Source organism: Hemiscyllium ocellatum, chromosome 25 (assembly GCF_020745735.1).
Source record: "Hemiscyllium ocellatum isolate sHemOce1 chromosome 25, sHemOce1.pat.X.cur, whole genome shotgun sequence".
NCBI lineage: Eukaryota > Metazoa > Chordata > Chondrichthyes > Orectolobiformes > Hemiscylliidae > Hemiscyllium > Hemiscyllium ocellatum.
In genome coordinates, this window is record NC_083425.1 from 37,428,927 (window position 1) to 37,450,874 (window position 21,948).

The 21,948-nt window shown below is 41.2% G+C and overlaps 1 protein-coding gene across 6 annotated transcripts in view; it reads right to left on the reverse strand.

Annotated features, from left to right (window-relative positions):
- The window catches only part of LOC132827649 (rho GTPase-activating protein 44-like), a 309,700-nt gene that overhangs the window by 84,957 nt on the left and 202,795 nt on the right, over positions 1-21,948 (reverse strand). For all 6 annotated transcript variants that reach the window (XM_060844244.1, XM_060844241.1, XM_060844240.1 and 3 more), the window contains exons 5-6: positions 7,873-7,984; positions 4,476-4,552 (exon numbers count right to left, since the gene is read on the reverse strand). In XM_060844244.1, coding sequence (XP_060700227.1) covers positions 4,476-4,552; positions 7,873-7,984 — 189 coding nt within the window. The remainder of the gene's footprint in view (positions 1-4,475; positions 4,553-7,872; positions 7,985-21,948) is intronic.

Here is a 21,948-nt window from a genome sequence, read left to right on the forward strand (position 1 = left end):
ATATAGTTATAGCAACAGACATGCTGAATATTTTCTTGTGTGCATTTCCATTGTCAGTTTGAGTAAATATATCATTATCAATGTCATTAGCTGACAACAGATCTCAGTTGTGAATGTCAAGATTTATTCCCCATGGACCAGTTAGTCTACAGACCCCATCCTACTGCACCCATTCCCCAGCTATCAGCTCCAGACTGTAGTCCTGGGATCCTGCCTTACTGTTTGGTCGCAGTAGGTCTGCCAACCCTGAGTTTTATCATGGTTGTGTCCAGATGCCAGATTTCATGAAAACTGTAGATGCATGAAGAGTTTTGGCTACAACATAAATATAGATTGAAGCTCCGATAACAGTGCTACTAAAAGCGATTCTCTTTTCAAAACTAATAGATGGAAGCTAATTGTAGTATGAGCTGTGCTGAGATTTGTGGCAGAATCGTGAAAGAAGTCCATTGAGTCCAATCCCAACAGCAGAACAAATTACACTATCTTTTATGGTTCTCATGAGTAGTTTAGTGAGTTTCCAGTTGAACAAGTTGCTAAATAAGAGGGACTATTGCTTGTTAAAAACCTTGTTGATGGAGCGACATGTCTCATTAATATTTAGCCCTCTCTTATCAACGAGGGAGATATTGAGAATTTTTGGCACGGACACCAGAGTGGGTACCAGACAAATTCAGCATGCTGTTTGCATCAACGGATCTCCATATGGGCACTGGGCTCCAACATTTCAGGGCAGGCTCCATGAGCACTGTCCACATGCACTCCACAACCACAGACATTGGCTTCCAATACATGCCACCCTCTAAGGATCCTCATGGCGCATCTCCAATCCACTTATAGGACACCTCTGCACTTCAGTGCTGCATCGTCAAGCTGCGCTGTCACTGTAATGTTGCAGTAAGGGCTCAGGGACACACACCTAGCTCACAGGCGGACCAGACTGCATCTCCCGGCTCTTCACTCGCGGTCATAGCACGCACTCACTCTGATCCGAGCCGGACACTCACAGCATTCCTGCCTTAAATTGCATTTTTGTGCTTTGCCCTTTCAGCCAGAGATATCAGGCTTGCATTTCCAAATTGCCTTGCCGCTGAGGGAGATGAAAGTGGGTGCCACAGTTGTTATTTTTGGTGTAGGTGAGGAGGTGCCCTGAACAAATGAGAAGGCAGTGCAAAGGGCATGGATGTTAAGTGGCCAGGGTAGGGATGGGTAAGAGCAAATGAGGGAAGGTGTTTCCTGGAATAGTGAGAAGGATTGAGCTCAGTGTGAGTTGGGTGTGGTAGCAGAGCAGAATGAGTGTTAGGTATTGGAGGGAAGATGGTGGCGCTAATGACAGCAGATTGGAGAAGGTCATTAAACTTCTTTCTATGGTACAGTCCATTTCTCCAAACGGCTGAGATTACTTTAACCCAGGTGGAACCTCAGAACAGGCTGGCATGGTCTGGTGTCATGGTCTCCAGTAGTAATCTTGAGTCAAGAGGAAATGCTGCCTGGGCACCAAAGTACCCAGCAGGACTCCCAGGTCTCTGTGCACAGATTTGTCATGTCTGAGGTAAATGTCAAGAACCATGCAGGGCAGCTCCAGACTGAGAGCTGGTCCGGGTGTGCAACAGGATTTTAAAGAGGGCATGGATGCAAGGGACACTGGTGAACTGTGGGATACTGGCTCAGTGGTGACTTGTTCTCAGAACAGCATGATCCAAGAAGGGGTCGGAGTTGGTCATAAGGGACACCATGGGGTCAGGTAGGTAGTTAATGCACAGCCTCATGGTACCAATCCCCCAAAACACTCATTGCAACTTGGACTTAGTCAGTAAAAAAAATAAGAGTCAGCCTTTTGTCTTTCCACCATGTCTGACATGTTGGTAGCTGTGATTTCTAAAGAAAATTACAACTGGAATATTTGCAACAGTAGCAATATTGGCCTTTTCTCCAAGTTTAAGTGATTTTACTCTTGCATGCTGTTGCTGACGAGGCCATGTTTTGTTGCTCATCTCCAAACTCCCTTAAACTGAGTGGCTTGCTGGGCCATTTCAGAGGGTTGTTAAGAGCCAATCACATTGCTGTGGGTTTGGAGTCACATGTAGGTCTGACCAGGTACGGACAGCAGATTTTCTTCCCTAAAAGGATATTAATGAACAAGATGGGTTTTTATACCACCTGACAATGGTCAATGTAGTCACCACCACCGATGTATCAGGTTTATTAAATGAATTTAAATTCCAACAATTACTGTGGGGAAGTTTAAACTGACAACTCTGGGACATTAGCTTAGTCCTCTAAATTACCACTAGACAACCATCTCCCATTTATTAGAAATGATTGTATTTCATTGCCATTTTCAAGCCTCCTGCTTCACTATTATGATCTGGGCCTAATCACCCCAGCTTTAGCGTCCTTGCTCATTCCAGCCACCCACTTTCTGGCAGTCTGACAGAGTACCCCTGTCCCAGCCTTAGATATCCGAGGCTACTACCTTCATTTGCATTCTGCACACTCACTGTTTTTCGCTGTGTACACTCACTATCTTGTGGCCTGGAGCAGGACAAAGGATCTCACTACTTGATTGGTTTTTCATCTCCGACCCTCCTCTTGTCACAACACTCTCTCATTCAACCCCATCCAGAAGAGGAATCCATGTGTAGGACTCTGCATTGAAATGCAGTGATGAAGGGCTTTTGCCCGAAACATCAATTTTCCTGCTCCTCGGATGCTGCCTGACATACTGTGCTTTTCCAGCACCACTCCAATTTAGAGACTGAGATGCAGTGGCCTTGTACAGGTAAACACAGCAAAATGACACTTACACCTTGATGTCTGCTATGATAGGATCAAGGTCTCGAGATCCGCCTGCGAGATAGATTAGATTGCTTACAGTGTGGAAATAGGCCCTTCAGCCCAACAAGTCCACACTGACCCGGTGACACGCAACCCACCCAGACCCATTCCCCTACATTTACCCCTTCACCTAACACTATGGGCAACTTAGCATGGCCAATTCACTGAACCTGTGCATTTTTGGATTGTGGGAGAAAACTGGAGCACCCGGAGGAAACCCACGCAGACACGGGGAGAATGTGCAAACTCCACACAGACAGTTGCCTGAGGCAGGAATTGAACCCAGGTCTCTGGCTCTGTGAGGCAGCAGCGCTAACCACTGTGCCACTATGCTGCCCAATAGTGAGTTTTAGGTTCCACATATAGAAAGAAAGGGACAATGTGTGAGAAACAGGAGTGGGAAAGTGAATAAGAAAAGACATGATGGAAGGAGCAAAGTAAAAAGAGAAGCAGGTGAAAAATTAGGAAAATTATTGATGGGATTAGAAGTACTGAAAGAGAGCTTATAGACAAAGGGAGAGTCTGAACAATAATCAGAGACAATCAGATACACAGGAAAAATATACAAACATATGATGATGATTGAAAGGAATAAGATCCTTTGTCCATCCACTCCCACAACATAAACTCTGATGTTTTATACATTTCCCACCACACTCTCCTGATAATAGAGGTGACAAACTAAATAGAAACTCCCAGCCAACAGCAGGAAATGGACATTTGGAAAATTCCTTTTCAGGTGATTATAACTTGCCCAGAAGATTCCTCTGGCTATGATAATTTGCTGCATTTCCAGCTTTTCAAAGAGCTGATCTCTGGCCAGAAACAGATGCTGCTCTAGTTTGAAGGAATTTAGAGAATCAGAAATTATAGGCTGCTATTCCCTGGCAGCAGAATCCCTTCTAGCAATAGAATCCCTGGTTCCATTACTGTGACTGAGAGCCCTGGGCCTTCCTAATCCATACAGTTTACTCATGAGGGAATGTCAAGAGGAACCAATTTATAATATAGCAGGGCTCAATACATACAGACAGACATGGAAGGAGAAACACAAAGAATGGGAATGCAGGGAGACAGAGTTTGATTTATTCCCAAATGTTATGTGTTACTGACAAGGCCAGTATTTATGGGCGACTGCCAAATGCCCTTGAGAATACAACAGTGAGTTGTCTTCTTCGGTTGCTCGATTACTTCACAGGGCAGTGACATTAATGTGGGTTTGCAACTATTGCTCAAAATATGCAAACTCAGCAAGTTTCCTTCCCTGAAAGACATTATCAGTTTGGTTTTTACAACAACCTGTTGCGTTGTCACCATTATTGATACTAATGGTTTATTCCAGATTTATTTGATTAACTCATTTCAACCTGAAAAGCTGCCGTGCTGCAATTGTGAACTCACACTCTGATTGTTAGTGCTTTACTAACCGTGCTATCATTACCATTTTATATTTTTTATTATTCAAATTAAGATTCCCATCATATTATGTGGAAGTCAAGCAACTCTAGCTAAATCCTTTATATCAGAATTGCTTTAAGGCTCCATTGAATAATGACATGGGAACAAAGAAAGTAAAGTAGTTTAGCTCTCATAAATTCAACGGCCAAACAGAAAGATAAAGTAAAAATCCTGATTACCGTGTTCGAGCTGAATCCATGTCCAATACAAGTTTTGCTAAATGTTTTCTCTGTTTCTGAATATTAGGAATATCCACCTAAAGGAGAAAAACAGTCAATTCATCCTTTTTATTTGATTGAAAATAATAACTTACTTTTGATAGCATATTTCTAATTCTTCAAACTAAGATTCCCATCAGTGGAACACAAGGAATCTCAACAATTAAAACATTGAGATAAGAAATCTGCATTTAGAAGCTTTGGACATTCTCTCTCAAATCTCATCTAAAAATTTCCTATTCTAAAGGAGAGCAGTCCAGGTTACAGATTGATTGAGTCAGTGAGCTAAATTCCGGCAGATGGAGTGCAATTTGGGAAAATTCAAAATTGTCCACTTTAGCTAGAAGAACAAAAAAAATCATAATATCACTTAAATGGAGACTAATTGTGCAAATCCAAGATGCAGAGAAATTAAATGTTCTGGTGTACGAGCGACAAAAGGTTAGGATGTTGGTACAACATGTAATCAGATAGGCTAATGGAATGCTATCCTTTATTATGAGATGAACTGAACATCAAAGTAAGGTTGTTATTTCAATTTTACAGGTTAGCAGTGAGACTGCATCTTGAATTGTGTGCAATTTTCGTCTCCTTATTTAAGGAAGGATGTGAAGGCATTGGAGGTGGTTTGCAGGGGGTTTATTCGATTGATAGCTGGAATGTATAGATTGTCTTGTGATGAAAGATAGAACAGACTGGGCATGTTTCCATTGGAGTTTAGAAGAATGAATGGTGACATTACAGAAGTGTATAAGACTCTGAATGGTCTTGACAAAATGGATGTGGAAAGGATATTTCCTCCTGTGGGTGACTCCAGCACATAGGAGGCATTGTTTTATAATTAAGGTCGCTCTTTTAGGATGGAAATGGGCATGATATTTTTTCCTTTCAGAAGGTTTTGTTTCAGTACTTTCTGCCTCAGATGGCAGGGGTTTTTGAATATTTTTAAGACAGAGGTGAATACATTCATGTTTGGCAAGGGAATTAAAGTTATTGGGGATGAATGGGAATGTGGAATATGAAACATAAATAGATCAGCTGCGATCTTGTTGAATGACAGAGCAGGTTCGAGTGGCTGTACTGCCCACTTCTGTTCCTATTTTATACGTTTGTATACAGCTTGTCCAAGTAATTGAAATCCCTCAGTACTTGGGATCATCCTTGAGAATCTGCTCTACGTCATCTCCAAAGCAATGTTTCCTACAGTATTTTCCAGTGTGGCCCCATTTCAATACATGAAAGTGAATGGAGACCTGACTCCAATAAATGCATTTTAGAAAACCATTAACAAAACAAAAATCTGTGTTTTGAAAGTTCTTTGTCAAATTGTTCTAATTTAATTTCCTTTTGTACGTTTATATCAAGCTATCAGAATTCTATGATAATTGAAATTCAGTGAAAGTCCTTTCCTCTTGTTGACTGTACTGTACATTATTCTCTATAATGATGGCAGCCATTCACCTTAGCTTGCCACCATGAGAAGCTCCTCAGCTGGCACCTCACTTGGTGTGAATGCTGGACTGGTAGCTTCTTTATTTTTGGTGCCCAGCCCACACATGAATCCTCTCCAGCCAGCCATAAATCTGTTGTTCTCCTCAACCACAGCTCATTGAGCAAGTGAGACAGGAGCTGGACAAGGCAGGACTCGCTACCACCAGGACCTCACTGCAGGGCACAGTCTTGGAGGAAGGGAAGCTTGTGACCTCACTTATGTTTCAAGGACACTGCAAGGGGAACTCATGATCCAGAGTTTGGGAAGCACTCTTCTAAAACCCGCACACCTTCCCTAGTGTGTGGTGCCGAGGATAACCTGGCTATAACCTCCTTTATGGGAAGGAATGTTGTGTACAGAAAAGTTGTTGATGGAACATGATCATGTTGATTACACATCAGAAAATGTTGTGGTTCCTTTCATGTGGTTATAATCTGTCATCTCGGCTTTATTGACTATCTCTGGGTGATTTTCTTCTTGGATTTTTTTGATCTCAACTAAACTTACATAAAATGCTTTTAGTTTTCTTTGGAACCACAGAGAATCGATAATTTAGGGTCGAGCACTGAAGAATCCAATGTCACCAGCTGCAATAAGAAAGTACCTTTCTGCAGCCAACTGACATTTCAAAATGCAAGGGCATATAATGAATACTGGAAATAATCAGCACTAAAAATAATTCTGGCCATAAGCATTAAATTGTGATAAAATCATCGGAGGCGACATGTGCACAAGAACAGTATGATAGAAAGTAATCACAACACAATTAGATAAAACAGAGTATGAAAGGAAAACATAGAAAAGGCAAAGGACAGAACTAAATAAATATGTGTTTCTTCTGAGTAAGAAGCGAGGACTATTTTTAAGCATCACCTGGTCATAGTTCCAGGACCTATAAATGGATACGTAAATGTGATAAGTACTCAAGGAGTGGCATATTGAGTACAGATTCCCCAGGAACTGAGGGAGGAATGGGGGCAATTAGATTGAGGCAACTGTTTGAGGGTAAATTCACACTGGAAATCAGGGAGCCTTAAAAAGCTAGTTGATCAGAGTTCAGGACCAGCATGTTCTTGTAGGATGAAAAGTAAAAGTGGCAAGATTTGGGAAATCTTGGATGACAAGAGATATCGAAAGTTTAATCAAAAAGAATAAGGAAGCATATGTAAGCTTTAGGAAATGGAAATCAGACAAAATCTTTGATGAATATTAAGAAAGTCGGAAAAAGTACTTAAACGAAGAATTAGGAGGGCTTAAAGGGCCCTTAAATATCCTAGGCAAGTAGGATTAAGAAGAATCCAAGGCATTGAACAGAAAGACAAGGAGCAGAAGGGTAGCTAGGGAAAGGATAGATCCACTCAAGGACAAAGGAGGGAATTCATGCATGGAGCCAGAGGAAGTGGGTGAGATCCTTCATAAGTACTTTGCATCGGTATTCAACAGGGGAAAGGACATGGATGGTATGGATGATGATATGGATTATATGGATGACGGTAAGATTGGGGAGAAGTATGTTGATATTCGAAGGCATGTTAATATTAAAAAGGAGATAACGTTGGGTGTCTTGAAAACATTAAGGTAGGTAAGTCCCCAGCACCTGATGAGGTTTTCCCAGGATACTGAGGGAGGAGAGGGAACAGATTGCTAGAGTCTTGACAGAGACCTTTGTATACCCTTTAGCTACAGGTGAGGTCCCATATGACTGGAGAATAGCCTAAATAAATTCTAGCTCAATCTGTCTTTGGTCTTCAAGAATGTGATCTGACCTATTATCTTCTTCAACAGGTATTTTTATTTCAGATGCTTTGTTTTTATTATATAGGAAGAGCTCCTGGCTATCCAGGGAAATCTCGACACAATTCTTACCTCAGCTAACACAAACAGTGGCTCTATCACATCTCGTTCTATCTGTAGTTCGAAGAGGATAAGTTCCTGGGCTAGCCTGTCTTCTGTGTCACCGCACATCTTCAGCATCTTCCTGTAAAGAAGCAGGACATGAGCCACATTATATTGAACTCTTTCTGCAGAAGCTATCATTATAAATGAACTGTAATATAATATTCCTTTTGAGGTTTAATTTTCATTTTCGAAAGGCAACAGCAATCCCAATTACATAATTCGGAATTTGCAGAAACAACATAAACATTTTCGTAGCAAAATGTGAAAGTTTCCATTTCTGTACAAATTCAGCTACAGTCACTGGGAGATCTTTGGTTTGATTTTTTTGGAAACGTGGCATAAACAAAGTCTCAACCTCATCAAAAAGGTTGTTTCTTGACAATATATTGCCATTTGGCATGCTGTGTAACTTTTAAACTTGCCTGTGAAGCACTCACCCTGTACATTACCTGGAAGGTAGATTTTAGATTATTTGTTGGCCATGTATTTAAAGGAATAAAATTATTGCACAAGATTGTAACTATTTTATCTGCATTACATTTCCCAAATTACTCTAATGTATCAATACATTAAGCTGAGATATCCTAACTATATAATTTCTTTGTAACAAGTAAGTAAAACACTTCTGTTCTGATAGTCATAACAGAGCCCATAGTCTATCGATTAGTTTTCACAATTCTGTGGTACTCAGTATTTCTCTCAGTCCAATTGCTGTTCCTTCCTTTACAACCAGAGCAAGTCAGAGCTTCCTGTACATCAAAATCAGATTTAGTTGCCCATTTCTCTCATTTGTTGTCCACGGCTCTTTACCATATGCACATTGACTGTCATGCATTCCCATGTCAATCCACCTCAGAATTGGTTTTATGTGTCTGAAATTTATCGAAACACCATAAGAAATAGGATTATGAGTAAGCCGTTCGGCCCCTCAAGTCTGCTCTGTCATTCCAGAGCATCATGGCTAATCCAAATTCCTCACTTCCATTTTCCTGTCCTTTCCCCATAATCCTTAAGGATTTATCTATCTCACCTTAATTATACACAAGGACTCTGCCCCATAGCTCTTGGCAGCAAAGAACTCCAAAGACTCACAATCCTCTGAGAGAAGAAATTCCTCCTCATCTCAGTCTTAAATTGATGCCCCTTTATTCTGAGACGACACCCTCTGGTCCTAGACTCTCCCATGAGGGGAAACATCATCTCAGCATTTACCCTGTCAAGCCCCTTAGGAATCCTATAGGTTTCAATGAGATTACCTCTCATTCTTCTAAATTCCAGTTAGTAGGATGCCAATCTGTTTAATCTTTGCTCATAAGACAAGCCCTCCCTACCTAATGAACCTTCTGTGAACTACCTCCAATGACATGATATCTTTCCTTAAATAAAGGGACAAAACTACATACAGTACTCTAGATTGAACAACTGCAGTAAGACTTCCCTACTTTTCTACTCCAACTGCCTTGAGATAAAGGCCAGCATTCCATTAGCTTTCCTGATTACTTGCTGCATCTGTATTTTAGATTTCTGTGTTTTGTGCACAAGTTCCCCCCAAGTCCTTTAGTGTTGCAGTTTTATGCAACTTTTTTTTTCATTCAAATAACACTTCGTTCTTTTTCTCTCCCTTTTAAAATGAACAACATTACATTTTGAAGGAAGTGATATTTTGCTACTGTTATTTGCCCCCCAATGTTACAAAGTGCTGCTCATGGAGAGTGGGATGCTGTATTATTCCACATGGCAAAGTCTACATTGAATATAATTAAATATCAGCCTAACTTTTCAAGGTTTTACTGCATACTGCAAATGGGACAGCATCACTCAATTGTGACAGTGTGGCAACCCAGAAGGCACAGCCCTTAATGCTTTGGGGACAAGGGTTCAAATCTTACCATTATAGCTGCTGGAATATAGAAGCTAGTCTCAGCGATCATGACCATGACAACCATCATTAATTTTTCTAAAAACTTATCTAGTTCATGAATATCCTTTAAGGAAGGAAACTCTCATCTGGTCTTGTCTCCATGTGACTCCAGATCAACAGCAATGTGGTTGACTCTTAACTGCCCTCTGAAATGGCTTAGCAAACTACTCAGTTTGATGGTAATTAGAGATGGCCAATATGTGCTAGATATACACATGAAAATAAGAAAGCACCTCTTATTAATAAGAAAGCATTAGCAGAAAATTCTTCAGCAAGCTAATTCCAGGATGATAAAGTTATAGGCTTCTTCATGCATACTTGGGGTTGAATGTTTGGGAGCCCCTGGAACTTTCCATCTGATGAAAACAGGCCCTTACCACAAGGCTGAAAGCAATAGGGGCTAAGACTATTTCTTCTTGGCTTGGCATCATTCTGCACATATAGTATAAATATTAACAATGGGGTATTCAGCCACTCCAAGCTGCATTAATGATGGTTGTCATGGTCATGATCGCTGAGACTAGCTCTATATTCCAGCAGTGCAACTGGTTTGGTTTTTAATTATTAAGCTTAATTTTCAGACATCTCAACCCAAAATGCATTTTGGTACTTTAAGATATTTTAGCAATTTAATACTGACCTGGACCTTATGTTTAAATGATAGTAGATCACCTGAGACAGGTAACTGTGCAGTGAGACTGACCATCACGGTCACCAGGTTTATTTTGTGTGCTGCAAATTCTGATGGGACATTCGGGAGGAGACTCAGGTTTGGCTTGGTCAATTCCAATTTGTCTTTAAGCACAAAATGGAGCTTTCAAAATACAATGATACCACTTTCCCTCAGCTTGCAACTTACCAGGTTAAATAGATCTCTGTGTAAAAAGTGAGGTCTGCAGATGCTGGAGATCAGAGTTGAAAATGTGTTGCTGGTTAAAGCGCAGCAGGTCAGGCAGCATCCAAGGAACAGGAAATTCGACAATTCGGGCCATTGGCCCGAAACGTCGAATTTCCTGTTCCTTGGATGCTGCCTGATCTGCAGCGCTTTAACCAGCAACACATTTTCAGCTCTAAATAAATCTCTGTATCTGTCAACTCGTTAAACCCAGGCTGACAAAACACAGTAGTGTAAAATTCAAATTGCCTCTACAATGGATCTCACAGCACTGTTTTCTGAAAGCTACATCACAGCAGTTCCAATGTAATAGGTCGTGATGTTTCTTCTGGTATCTGAGGAAAGAGCGGCTAACCTCCTTAGAAAAACAATGTGATTGCAGTTTTACTAATCAACCAACACAACACCACTAACTGAACAAAATACTATGCCTCAAACAATATATCAAGTTGGTTTTCAAAATCTTACTGATGATAATTTACCTTGCCATTGACTTAAATTTGGAAAATCAAGGCTAAGATATAAATATATCTAATTGTAAAACATTCAGGGTGAATTTGTATATTTATTTTAATGCAACTGAAACTGCCAAGAAGTATTTAATAAATTTGTATATGCAAACAAGTCAAAAGTCTTCACGGATAATTCATTCAGTTACATATAGGGAGTATCTCCCGGCCCCACACTAGCAGAGAAAGATGGCACTGCTGATGTAATCACTGTGTGCCTGGAGTTAGGAGGGACAGCTGACTTGGTTCACATTCACTGAGTGTTGTCACTGATGCTCAAGAATCCCTTTCCATTCTCTAATTGCAGCTCAGCTCTGTGTTTTCAATGCTCATCTTTCCTCCCGGCTTCATTCAGCCCCCAAGATCTCTCACTTGCCACTTCACTCGGCATCCCGATGGCCTGTGCAATGGCGGTCCCTCTGCTCCTGACCCCTCACTGCCACCTTCCCACTCACACTGAGCGAGACGGAGACAATGAGGCATCAGGTGTGGTGAGGATTAGTGCTTGGAGTGGGGCAATGAGCAAATCACAATCCGAGGACTTGAATTAATTTTAAACATTCAGGAAACTCCTTTTGTTTTGCTTCCATTCTTTATTGCCGGCACCTGGCTGCTGCGTTGCTAGTCGTGACAACACTAGTACTGTGACTGCATGGGCAATGAGTGTGTCCCATCCAGTTGTGGTGACAACAAACGCAATCAGATCTGATTAGCATCAAAGAACATAAGGAACAGGAGCAGGAGTAGGCCACTCAGCCCTTGATATTGTGCCACCAATCAATAAGATTATGGCCTTAGCTCCACTTTTCTTCCTGTCCCTCATAACCCTTGCTGTCAAAAATCTGCCCAACACAATTAAGTATATTCAAAGATCTAGCTTCCACTGGGAGTCAGTGAGAAGAGATTCTTTGTCATCACCATCTTTGTTGAAACGATGTCCCGAATTCTAGATTCTCCTCCTGAGGTGGAACTATCCCTCAGCAGCAATATATGTTCTGTGATATACTGCACAATGTTGGACAGGTGTCACCTTTGCCATACACTGTGCACTATTCATAAAATAACTTCAAAACTTAAATTACTTCATGTCACAGAGATGTACAGCATGGAAACAGACCCTTTGGTCCAACTTGTCAACCAGATATCCTAAATTAATCTAATCCCATTTGCCAGCATTTGGCCCATATCCCCTCAACCCATCCAGATGCCTTTTAAATGTTGTATTTGTACCATTCTCCTCCACTTCCTCTGGCAGCTCATTCCACCAAGGACCACTCTCTGTGGGAAAAAGTTGCCCCTTTAGGTCCCCTTTTACATCTTTCCCATCTCACCTTTAACCTGTGCTTTTTAGTTCTGGACTCTCTAACCCAAGGGAAAAGACCTTGGCTATTTACCCTATCCATGCCCCTCATGATTTTATTTTGAAGCAATTTGGTCAGACAATATTTCCAGTGATGAGGAACAGAGATTTATTCTTTCATGAGTTGTGGGTATCACTGACAAGGGCAGCATTAGCTACCCGTTCCAAATTGCCCCTCAAAAGGTGATGGTGAGGTAAAGATTGATACAGAAATGTCCCATTTTCCTTCATTAGAATATAATTATCACCTACAATTTATACAATTTATTGTAGATCAGGTTGTGATAGAGTCTCATACAGATCTGTGCAGGGACAAGCCAAACAGAGAGATGGATGAGAATTCCTAGAAGCACAGCATTCCAACCAGAACTCTGTCAACAAACACAGTGACTTGGATCCCATTTACCACCCCCGAGAGAAAAACACAGGAAATGACATCATCGTGGGAAATGATGTCACCAACCTAAGGAAACCCAAACATATAAATAGGAAGTGGGCTACACCACCAGTGCTTCATCCGGAGGTTCAGTGAAGATGTTACTTAGTATGGTGATGAAACGTCTGAAAACGAACCTTCCAAAACAGCCAGCAAACCTACATCCAGATGGTTAGGACTATTTGCTGTGAAAGAGGCATTGGGGATTTGAAGACATATATATAGACAGATTGAGTGAGTCAGCAAAAATCTGGCACATGGACTGTGCTGTGGAAAAACATGAAGTTGTTCACTTTCATAGAATCCCTATAGGGTGGCAACAGGACATTTGGCCCAACAACTCCACAGCGACTCTCTAAAGAATAACCCACCCTGACCCATTCCCCTACCCTACATTTACCCCTGACCAATGCACCTAACTTGCACATCCCTGAACATTATAGGCAATTTAGCATGGCCTGTTCACCTAACCTGTATATTTTTGGACTGTGGAAGGAAACCAGAAGCATCTTAAGGAAACCCAGGCAGACAGGGGGAGAATGTGCAAACTCCACACAGACAGTTGCCCAAGGCTGGAATCAAACCTGGGTCCCTGGTGCTGTGAGGCAGCAGTGCTAACCACTGAGCCACCGTAGTAGGAAGAATGAAAAAGCAGAGCATTACTAAAATAGCGAATGCCAGTTTCTAGTGCACGAATCTCAAAATGTTAGTGTGCATGTGCAGTTTATAGTCATAAACCTAATCAGACATTATCCTTTATTATGAGAGGAATTAAATACTAAAGTAAGGTTTTGATGCTTCATTTATACAGGGCATTAGTGAGACTGCAACTCAAATACTGTGTGCAGTTTTGGTACTCCTTATTTAAGCAAGGATGTAAATGCATTGGAGGTGATTGAGAGGAGTTTCACTTGACTGATATGTGGAGTGAGCAGGTTGTCTTGTGAGGATCGGGTAAACAGACTGGATTTTTTTCCACTTCAGTTCAGAAGAGTGAGGAACAATTTGACTGAAGTGTATAGGTTCCTGAATGACCTTGACAAGTCTGAAGTGAAAAGGATGTTTCTTCTTGCAGCTGAGTGTAGTACTTGCTGCATGAAAAATATTTTTCTCTCATTACATTTCCTTTTGTTTTGGCAAAATGGCTCACATCTATGCCTTCTCATTCTTAATCCTTTTATGAGGGAACAACTTCTCAGTTCAACCCATTATGAGTTTGAAAATCTCTATCAATTGTCCTCTTAATCTTTTTCACTTGAGGAAAACACTAACAATTTCTCTAATTTATCTTGAGAGTTTAAATTTCTCCTTCTTGCAATTACTGTTGTTAACTTCCATTAAACTCTCTCCAATGTGTTCACACCCTTCTTGATGTGTGGCACCCAGAACAGTACACAATATTCCAGCTGAGGTCTTACTAATGCCTTATACAAGTTCAACATATCACCCTTATTCCTTTACTCAATGTCCCTGTTAATAAAGCCAAGGATACTTTATCCATTAATTTTTCATTATCTGTCCTTTATTGACAAATGTACATATACCTGGGTCTCACTGCTTCTGCACACCTTTTAGGGTAGCACCCTTTATCTTATACTATATCACTAAGTTCTATCTGCCAAAATGTATCACCTCACACTTCATTGCATTCATCTCCATCTGCAATTGTCCACCCACTCAATCAAATTGAAAATGATCTTTTGTTGTTTTTCATTGTCCTTCTCCAATTTACATGCTTCCAAATTGTGTATCATATCATACATAAATTTAAAAGTTGACACTGCACTCCAAGATCTAGATCATTAATATAAAGCAGGAACAGAAAAAAGGCCTAAAATTGGAGTTTGTACTAAACTCAAATAGGCTGCTGTCGGCTTCCACCAAAAGGCAAGTTCTTTTCAGATAAAAATGTGCATGAATGGAGAGCTGAATACTACAGGAACCACTGTTCTAGATCAGAGGTTGTTTCCAGCCATTAGGGTCCTTGTCTACTTTGCCTCTTTCTCTCCTGACTACAAACACCCTTACTCTTGGGATACTCCCTTCCCCTGCCACTGTCTTCCTACTCATGGATGCATACACCTCTTCTGATTTCTTCACTTTCTGGACTCTTCAGTTTTCCCAATCTATCAAGTCCTGAATTCATTCCGCCCTCTTTGGATCACATCCCTTTCATCACAAATAAAGGCTGCATCGCCCTCTTGATTGGATCCAGTATCGACTGCATCTCTGGAATTTCTCTTTCTTTAAGAAGCTACTTGAGAATAATGCTTGAAGTTCAAATCCTCTGTGCTACTACAGGTTTCCCAACTAGTGCCTGTAATGATTATAACAAGGTCAGCCAGGTGGACCTTATAGAGTATGAGTTTCTGATTGGGGCTGTTAATCTGGCTGACAGGTATAAACAGGAGTGTCAAAGTTTCTGTTCACTCTGAGAGCTGCATCAGTGTTGAGAAGTGTCCACATGTAAATAAAGGGTGATTTCGTGATGGGACACCAGTCTCTGTGGAGATATTTCACTGCCCACAGCTCATTATTGCAATGCTTGTGAATTGTAGGTTAGGTGTTTTTTAAGATATTGAAAGCCCTTCCCTTATTCCTTTTAAAACATTAGATATGCACATGGGCTTTTGTTTAAGGTTTCATCAGAAATCTTTGACAGTGCAATACTCAGTCACCAATCTGTAAAAGTATGTAATGAAAGCTAGGCATTTCTTCAAACAGATTGTTGAATTTTCTTTCATTTCATTTTTGTAAATTATCTTATACATTGTGAATAATTTTGGCATGTTTATTGTAAGGGTGTTACGTTAAATACATGATTGATTTTGCTTTGTTCTTTAATTGTAGATATATAACAGAGGCAATTAATATGGAAAGCTCTGCATGACACTGATTACAAAAATAGAAATTGCTGGAAAAGCTCAGCAGCTCTATGAAGAGAAATCAGAGTTTCAATCCACTGACTCTTCCTCAGAATTCAGAACTACATGAAATTAGCTGTCTAATATGTGTACAGTTTTGTTAGAGGCCAAACGGGGCAGCACAGTGGTTCATGGTTAGCACTGCTGTCTCACAGCACCAAGGATCCGGGTTTGATTCCATGCTCGAGCAACTGTCTGTGTGGAGTTTGCACATTCTCCCCATGTCTGCATGGGTTTCCTCTGGGTGTTCCAGTTTCCTCCCACAGTCCAAAGATATGCAGGTTAGGTGAACTAGCCAAGCTAAATTGCCCATAGTATTAGATGCATTGGTCAGAGGGAAATGGGTCTGGGTGGGTTACTCTTCGGATGGTCAGTGTGGACTTGTTGGGCTGAAGGACCTGTTTCCACACTGTAGGGAATCTAAATAAAGAACCTGGCTATATTTATGTTTAGTCAATACGTGGGCAATTTGATAGATACAGATATGTACATAACTTGATAATTCACTGAATGCACTCATAACTGTCTGTGATAGTTTAAGGTAGCATACACTATCCTCTCTTTTGTTCAACCATATCATGAGGTTAGGATATAACAAGGGAAAATAAAACTAAATCGAGATAATTTATTTGCTGACACCCAATGAATCAGTGTCGCCCTTCAGTCGGGGAACAGGCATATCAAATATCAAGCAATAAGTTGAAAGCAACAATATACTTTAATATAGAAAAATGCAGAGTAATCAGACTAAACAAGGAAAATAATGCATGGGAATCTAAATTAAACGACTTTGGCTGCATGACACATGGGGCAAGCTGAGAATATTCGTGAATGGTGCACTGAGTTCAACAACACATTGAATGACAGCAGTGAAACAAAACTATCTAAAGAGGTACACCACATATCGAAAGATAAAAGGAAGTAATTTTAAAATTTTACAGCCATTCAGTAATCCATTTTCTTTGGTATATGCGGTCAAGTGATAATTCAACAGAAAACAACAACTACCAAAAGGGATGTGGGCCAAAGTCAGGAAAATGGAGTTGCGCCACAGATCAATCATGACCTCACTGAATGGTGGAACAGGCTCGAGAGGCTGATGGCCTACTCCTGTTTCTATCGACCAGAGAAAGACTCACCAATCTTGGGGAATTTCTCATCTGTTAGTTGCATGGACAATGCAACACAATGAAGCAAAGAGTGAACAGTAGCAGCAGCGTGTACCACCATCACGATACATTACAGCAATTGAGCAAAGCTTCCAAAGAGGAGCTTCCAAACCTGGGACCTGTACCATATGATCCACAAAAACTTTGTCATCTGTGGGTTCCCTTCAGGCCACACACCATCCTTCTTTATTCTCTGTCACTGAGTCAAGGTCCAGAACAGTGCTGTGGGTGTTCATACATTCCATAACTGCAGTTGTTTGGGATATCAGCTTAAGGATGGGTGATGGATGCTGGACTTGTCAGTGATGGGCAATATCTCATGAACAAATTAAGTGCTGAGTGGACTGGCTCATAACATCTTAGTTGTATCTGTTATTTAATATTTAACTTATCAACTATGGATTGTTTGTCAAAACATGGTTAGTTTATTCTGATTTTGATTTGATTAGATTGGGATAATCATTGGGACGTAATCAATAAAAAAACCAAACAAATTTGATCATTATGATTTAGCAGGATTCGGACATCAGGTACTTAATGAAAACCTCAGTTTGCTTCTCTCCTATACCATATTAAAGAAAATCAGCAATTATATTTTATTTCATGCAACAAGCACAGATTTTAGTGTAATTACTCATAACATCAAAACAGCTTGTGGTTCTTTATTCTTAAAATATTTGAAACACCAGCATGTTGTTATCCTTGAAAGTGGAGTCACAGGTAGATAGGATAGTGAAGAAGACGTTTGGTATGCTTTCCTTGATTGGTCAGAGTATTGAGTACAGGAGTTGGGAGGTCATGTTGTGGCTGTACAGGACATTGGTTAGGCCACTGTTGGAATATTGCGTGCAATTCTGGTCTCCTTCCTATTGGAAAGATGCTGTGAAACCTGGAAGGGTTCAGAAAAGATTTACAAGGATGTTGCCAGGGTTGGAGATCTGAGCTACAGGGAGAGGCTGAACAGGCTGGGGTTGTTTTCCCTGGAACGTCGGAGGCTGAGGGGTGACTTTATAGAGGTTTACAAAATTATGAGGGGCATGGATCGGATAAATAGACAAAGTCTTTTCCCTGGGTGGGGAGTCCAGAACTAGAGGGCATAGGTTTAGGGTGAGAGGAGAAAGATATAAAAGAGACCTAAGGGGCAACTTTTTCATGTAGAGGGTGGTACGTGTATGGAATGAACTGCCAGAGGATGTGGTGGAGGCTGGCACAATTGCAACATTTAAGAGGCATTTGGATGGGTATATGAATAGGAAGGGTTTGGAGGGATTTGGGCCCCGGGTACTGGCAGGTGGGACTAGATTGGGTTGGGATATCTGGTCGGCATGGATGGGTTGGATCGAAGGGTCTGTTTCCATGCTGTACATCTCTATGACTCGATGACTCCATGCCTGGAGTTTCCAATGGTCACAGAATCATTTCTGCAGGATGCCAAACATTGCGGATATGGAAGGGATTTCTTGGGAAATTGAAACATTTGTGGGGGTAATTCCCCTGAATCCTCCAAAGTCATCATTTACATTGCAGAATTTGGAGGGCTATGTTGAAGTTGTAAATAATTACTCAGGAAAAGAGTTAGATATTATCCATTCAACTATTCAACTAAGCCCACACTTGCTACACTGTCCCCCCCACCCCCACCTCAAATATACCTCCCCCAGACACCTTACACCTCCTCAACCCTGCCCCAATAGCCCCTCTAATCCTAGAACCTGAGGTCCCCAGCTTCTGCATGTGACACCCGTCACCCCAGGGACTCCATACCACCAACCACTGTATCTGGCAGCCCCCACATCCCCGTAACCAACACCCCCCACCACTGGCCCCAGTGACACTCCGTCATCACTCAGAACCTCACAACTCACGTACCCCTCCTGAACCTAACACCAAGCAGCTGAAGCTGACATTAACCGTCAACAACCAGTAATTGAGGCTAGCTCACTCCAGCAGCACCATCAGAAACCTACATCAGCTAACCACTCCGACCAACACAAAACACTACCCTTACCTGGCACCCTACCCACATGGCGAGATACCCCCTACACTGGCCACCATACCACTGTGGCATTATACTTATTTGGCACTAACCCACCTTGCAGACTACCTCCAACCCACCAGACACTTTACCCACCAAGAACCCTGCATAACATGCAAACTATCTCTCCTAACCTGGTACAGGACTTCCCTGGCACCTAGTCCTATCCATTTGGCACCTTACCAACCTAGTACCCGACCTGGCCTCTGGCCCTCCCTGTACTTACCTTTTGACAGCAGCTCTCCATCTAGCTGTTTGTCATGCTGAACCGTTAAATTTAACAACATGGCAACTGATGGTTGTGAGAAAGAGGGCGTGGTTTGCTGACTATTCCATGCTGTGGGGGAGCTGTCAGAATGGAGGTACAGCTCCATGTTCCTGATGTTGTCCTGATCATAATCTGTGTCAGAAGTGCAGAATTGTTTCATAAAAATGAAAGAGCAAAGTGGTAATCCTCGGAAAATCTGGCCTTTAGATTAAGTGCATCTCGAACTATTAAGAATCCAGTGAAGACTAAAAACCTTTCTCTCATTTTCCTTGATGCGTATTAGATTCAACATAGATGCTTTCACATTTGTATTGTCATCTTGAAGCAGCACCAAGCACTCACATTTTGCAAAGTTTATAACATAATTAACTTTGGCCAGTCTAATCAAACAGAGCTGTCCCACAAAGATGGGAGGGTTTCTTCCCCAGAGATAGCAGCAAGACATGGGCAGCCTGAGCTAAGGGTCACAGTGAGATCAGCACCTATGGTTCTCATAAATGGATTCATATCCAGTGCAGGAAGAAGATGAAAAATCTCCGTGGCACCACCTCCTTACTGTAAGCTGCCAATCAGAGGTATCGCTCAGACTAAATGTCCTACTGCACTGGCATACCATAGGATAACTGTCTGCAAGCCTCTGCATCACATGGATGGTGGAAACTGAAGGATAGACAGTCATCTCATGCTGTCAGTGCTGAAATACTTCCTGGGCACTGTGTCTCCCAATCACATACTGGGTAAAGCCTCAGGACCTGGTATGGCGATGCATGCTCATGTAATGCACATAAATCCATTCCCATCATATTCAATCCTCTGGTTCTCAGATAGGATCATATCATGCTCTCCCAGCTATTACTGTATCATCAGAAAACTGGGTTACATCACACTGTAGCCCCTCTTCCAAGTCCTTCATAGACATAGTAAAAATATTGAGAGCATGTTAATCCACTAGTTACAGCTTTCCAACCTGCAAAAGCCTCCTTAATTCCAAATATCTATCTCCTGTGTAATCGTTGAATCCATCCTAATACATTACCCCCAATAAAGTGCAATAACCAGTGACGTGGCACTGTATTGAAGGCCTTTTGGAAATCTCCTTACATGCATCTATCATTTCCCAATCTATACTTTGTCTGACACTGAGACCTGTCCACATCTTCCACTCATGACTTGTCTCTTTTACTTATTTCCACCCAAACTGTTTCCACATCACAATCTATTTCCCCTATATTAATATTCACTCCCACAATGATGTCTTCCTTTATTAACAAAGCTAATCTACCTCTTTTTCCCTTTGGCCCATTCTTCGAGCATCTTGAGTACCCTTGAATATTGAGATCCACCCCCTCAACCTTGGTCAACCTATAACTGTGTCTCTCCATAAAATCAATTATATCACATTTATGTATTTCCATTTTTTCATCAACTCATCTGTCGTGTTAGAAATGCTACATGCATTCAGTAAAGAGTCTTAACCGTTGATACTTGGTCATTTTTACTTAACTTGGATTCTAATTTTACTGCACTCCTCTATGTATATTTTCTCCTATTGTCACATTTAAATAATCATTTACCTCTTCATTAACATGCATCTCTGCTCTCTGGTATTTTTTATTGACAATTTTTAGAACTTGTTACTTTTAGAACTTGTGAATGAATCCTCCCTCCCATGAATTTGTTTAAAGTCCTACCTACAACCCTAGCTATTTGGTTTGTCAGGACAGTGCCAGTTCCAATAGCACAGCTTTATCTTTCTCTAGTATTGATACCAGTCACCCATGAATCGGAACCACAACAAGTGGATCCTTCACCTCTCACTTCATGTTATTCTCCACCTTAGAACTGGGGTTCTGAAACTTGGTATCAGGTAGGTAACACAGCCTTCAAGACTTACTTGCCTTTGCTGAGAACAATATGTACCCCTAACAATTTTATTCCTGATTACTGCTACATTTCTCTTTTCTCCCTCGTTCTTGAATGGCATTCTGGACCACAGTGCTGTGATCCTCCCTGCCATATGTGGCCTTATACATAGAAGGTGAGAGATAACAAGAGTCCAGAGAAAGTATATTCCTGTCAGGGTGAAAGGGAAGGCTGGTAGGTATAGGGAATGCTGGATGACTAAAGAAATTGACAGTTTGGTTAAGAGAAAGAAGGAAGAATATGTCAGGTATAGACAGGATATATCAAATGAATCCTTAGAAGAGTATAAAGGTAGTAGGAGTATACTTAAGAGGGAAATCAGGAGGGCAAAAAGGGGATATGAGATAGCTTTGGCAAATAGAATTAAGGAGAATCCAAAGGGTTTTTACAAATATATGAAGGACAAAAGGGTAACGAGGGAGAGAATAGGGCCCGTCAAAGATCAGCAAGGCGACCTTTGTGTGGAGCCACAGAAAATGGGGGAGACATTAAATGAATATTTTTCATCAGTACTTACTGTGGAAAAGGATATGGAAGATATAGACTGTAGGGAAATAGATGGTGACATCTTGCAAAATGTCCAGATTACAGAGGAGGAAGTGC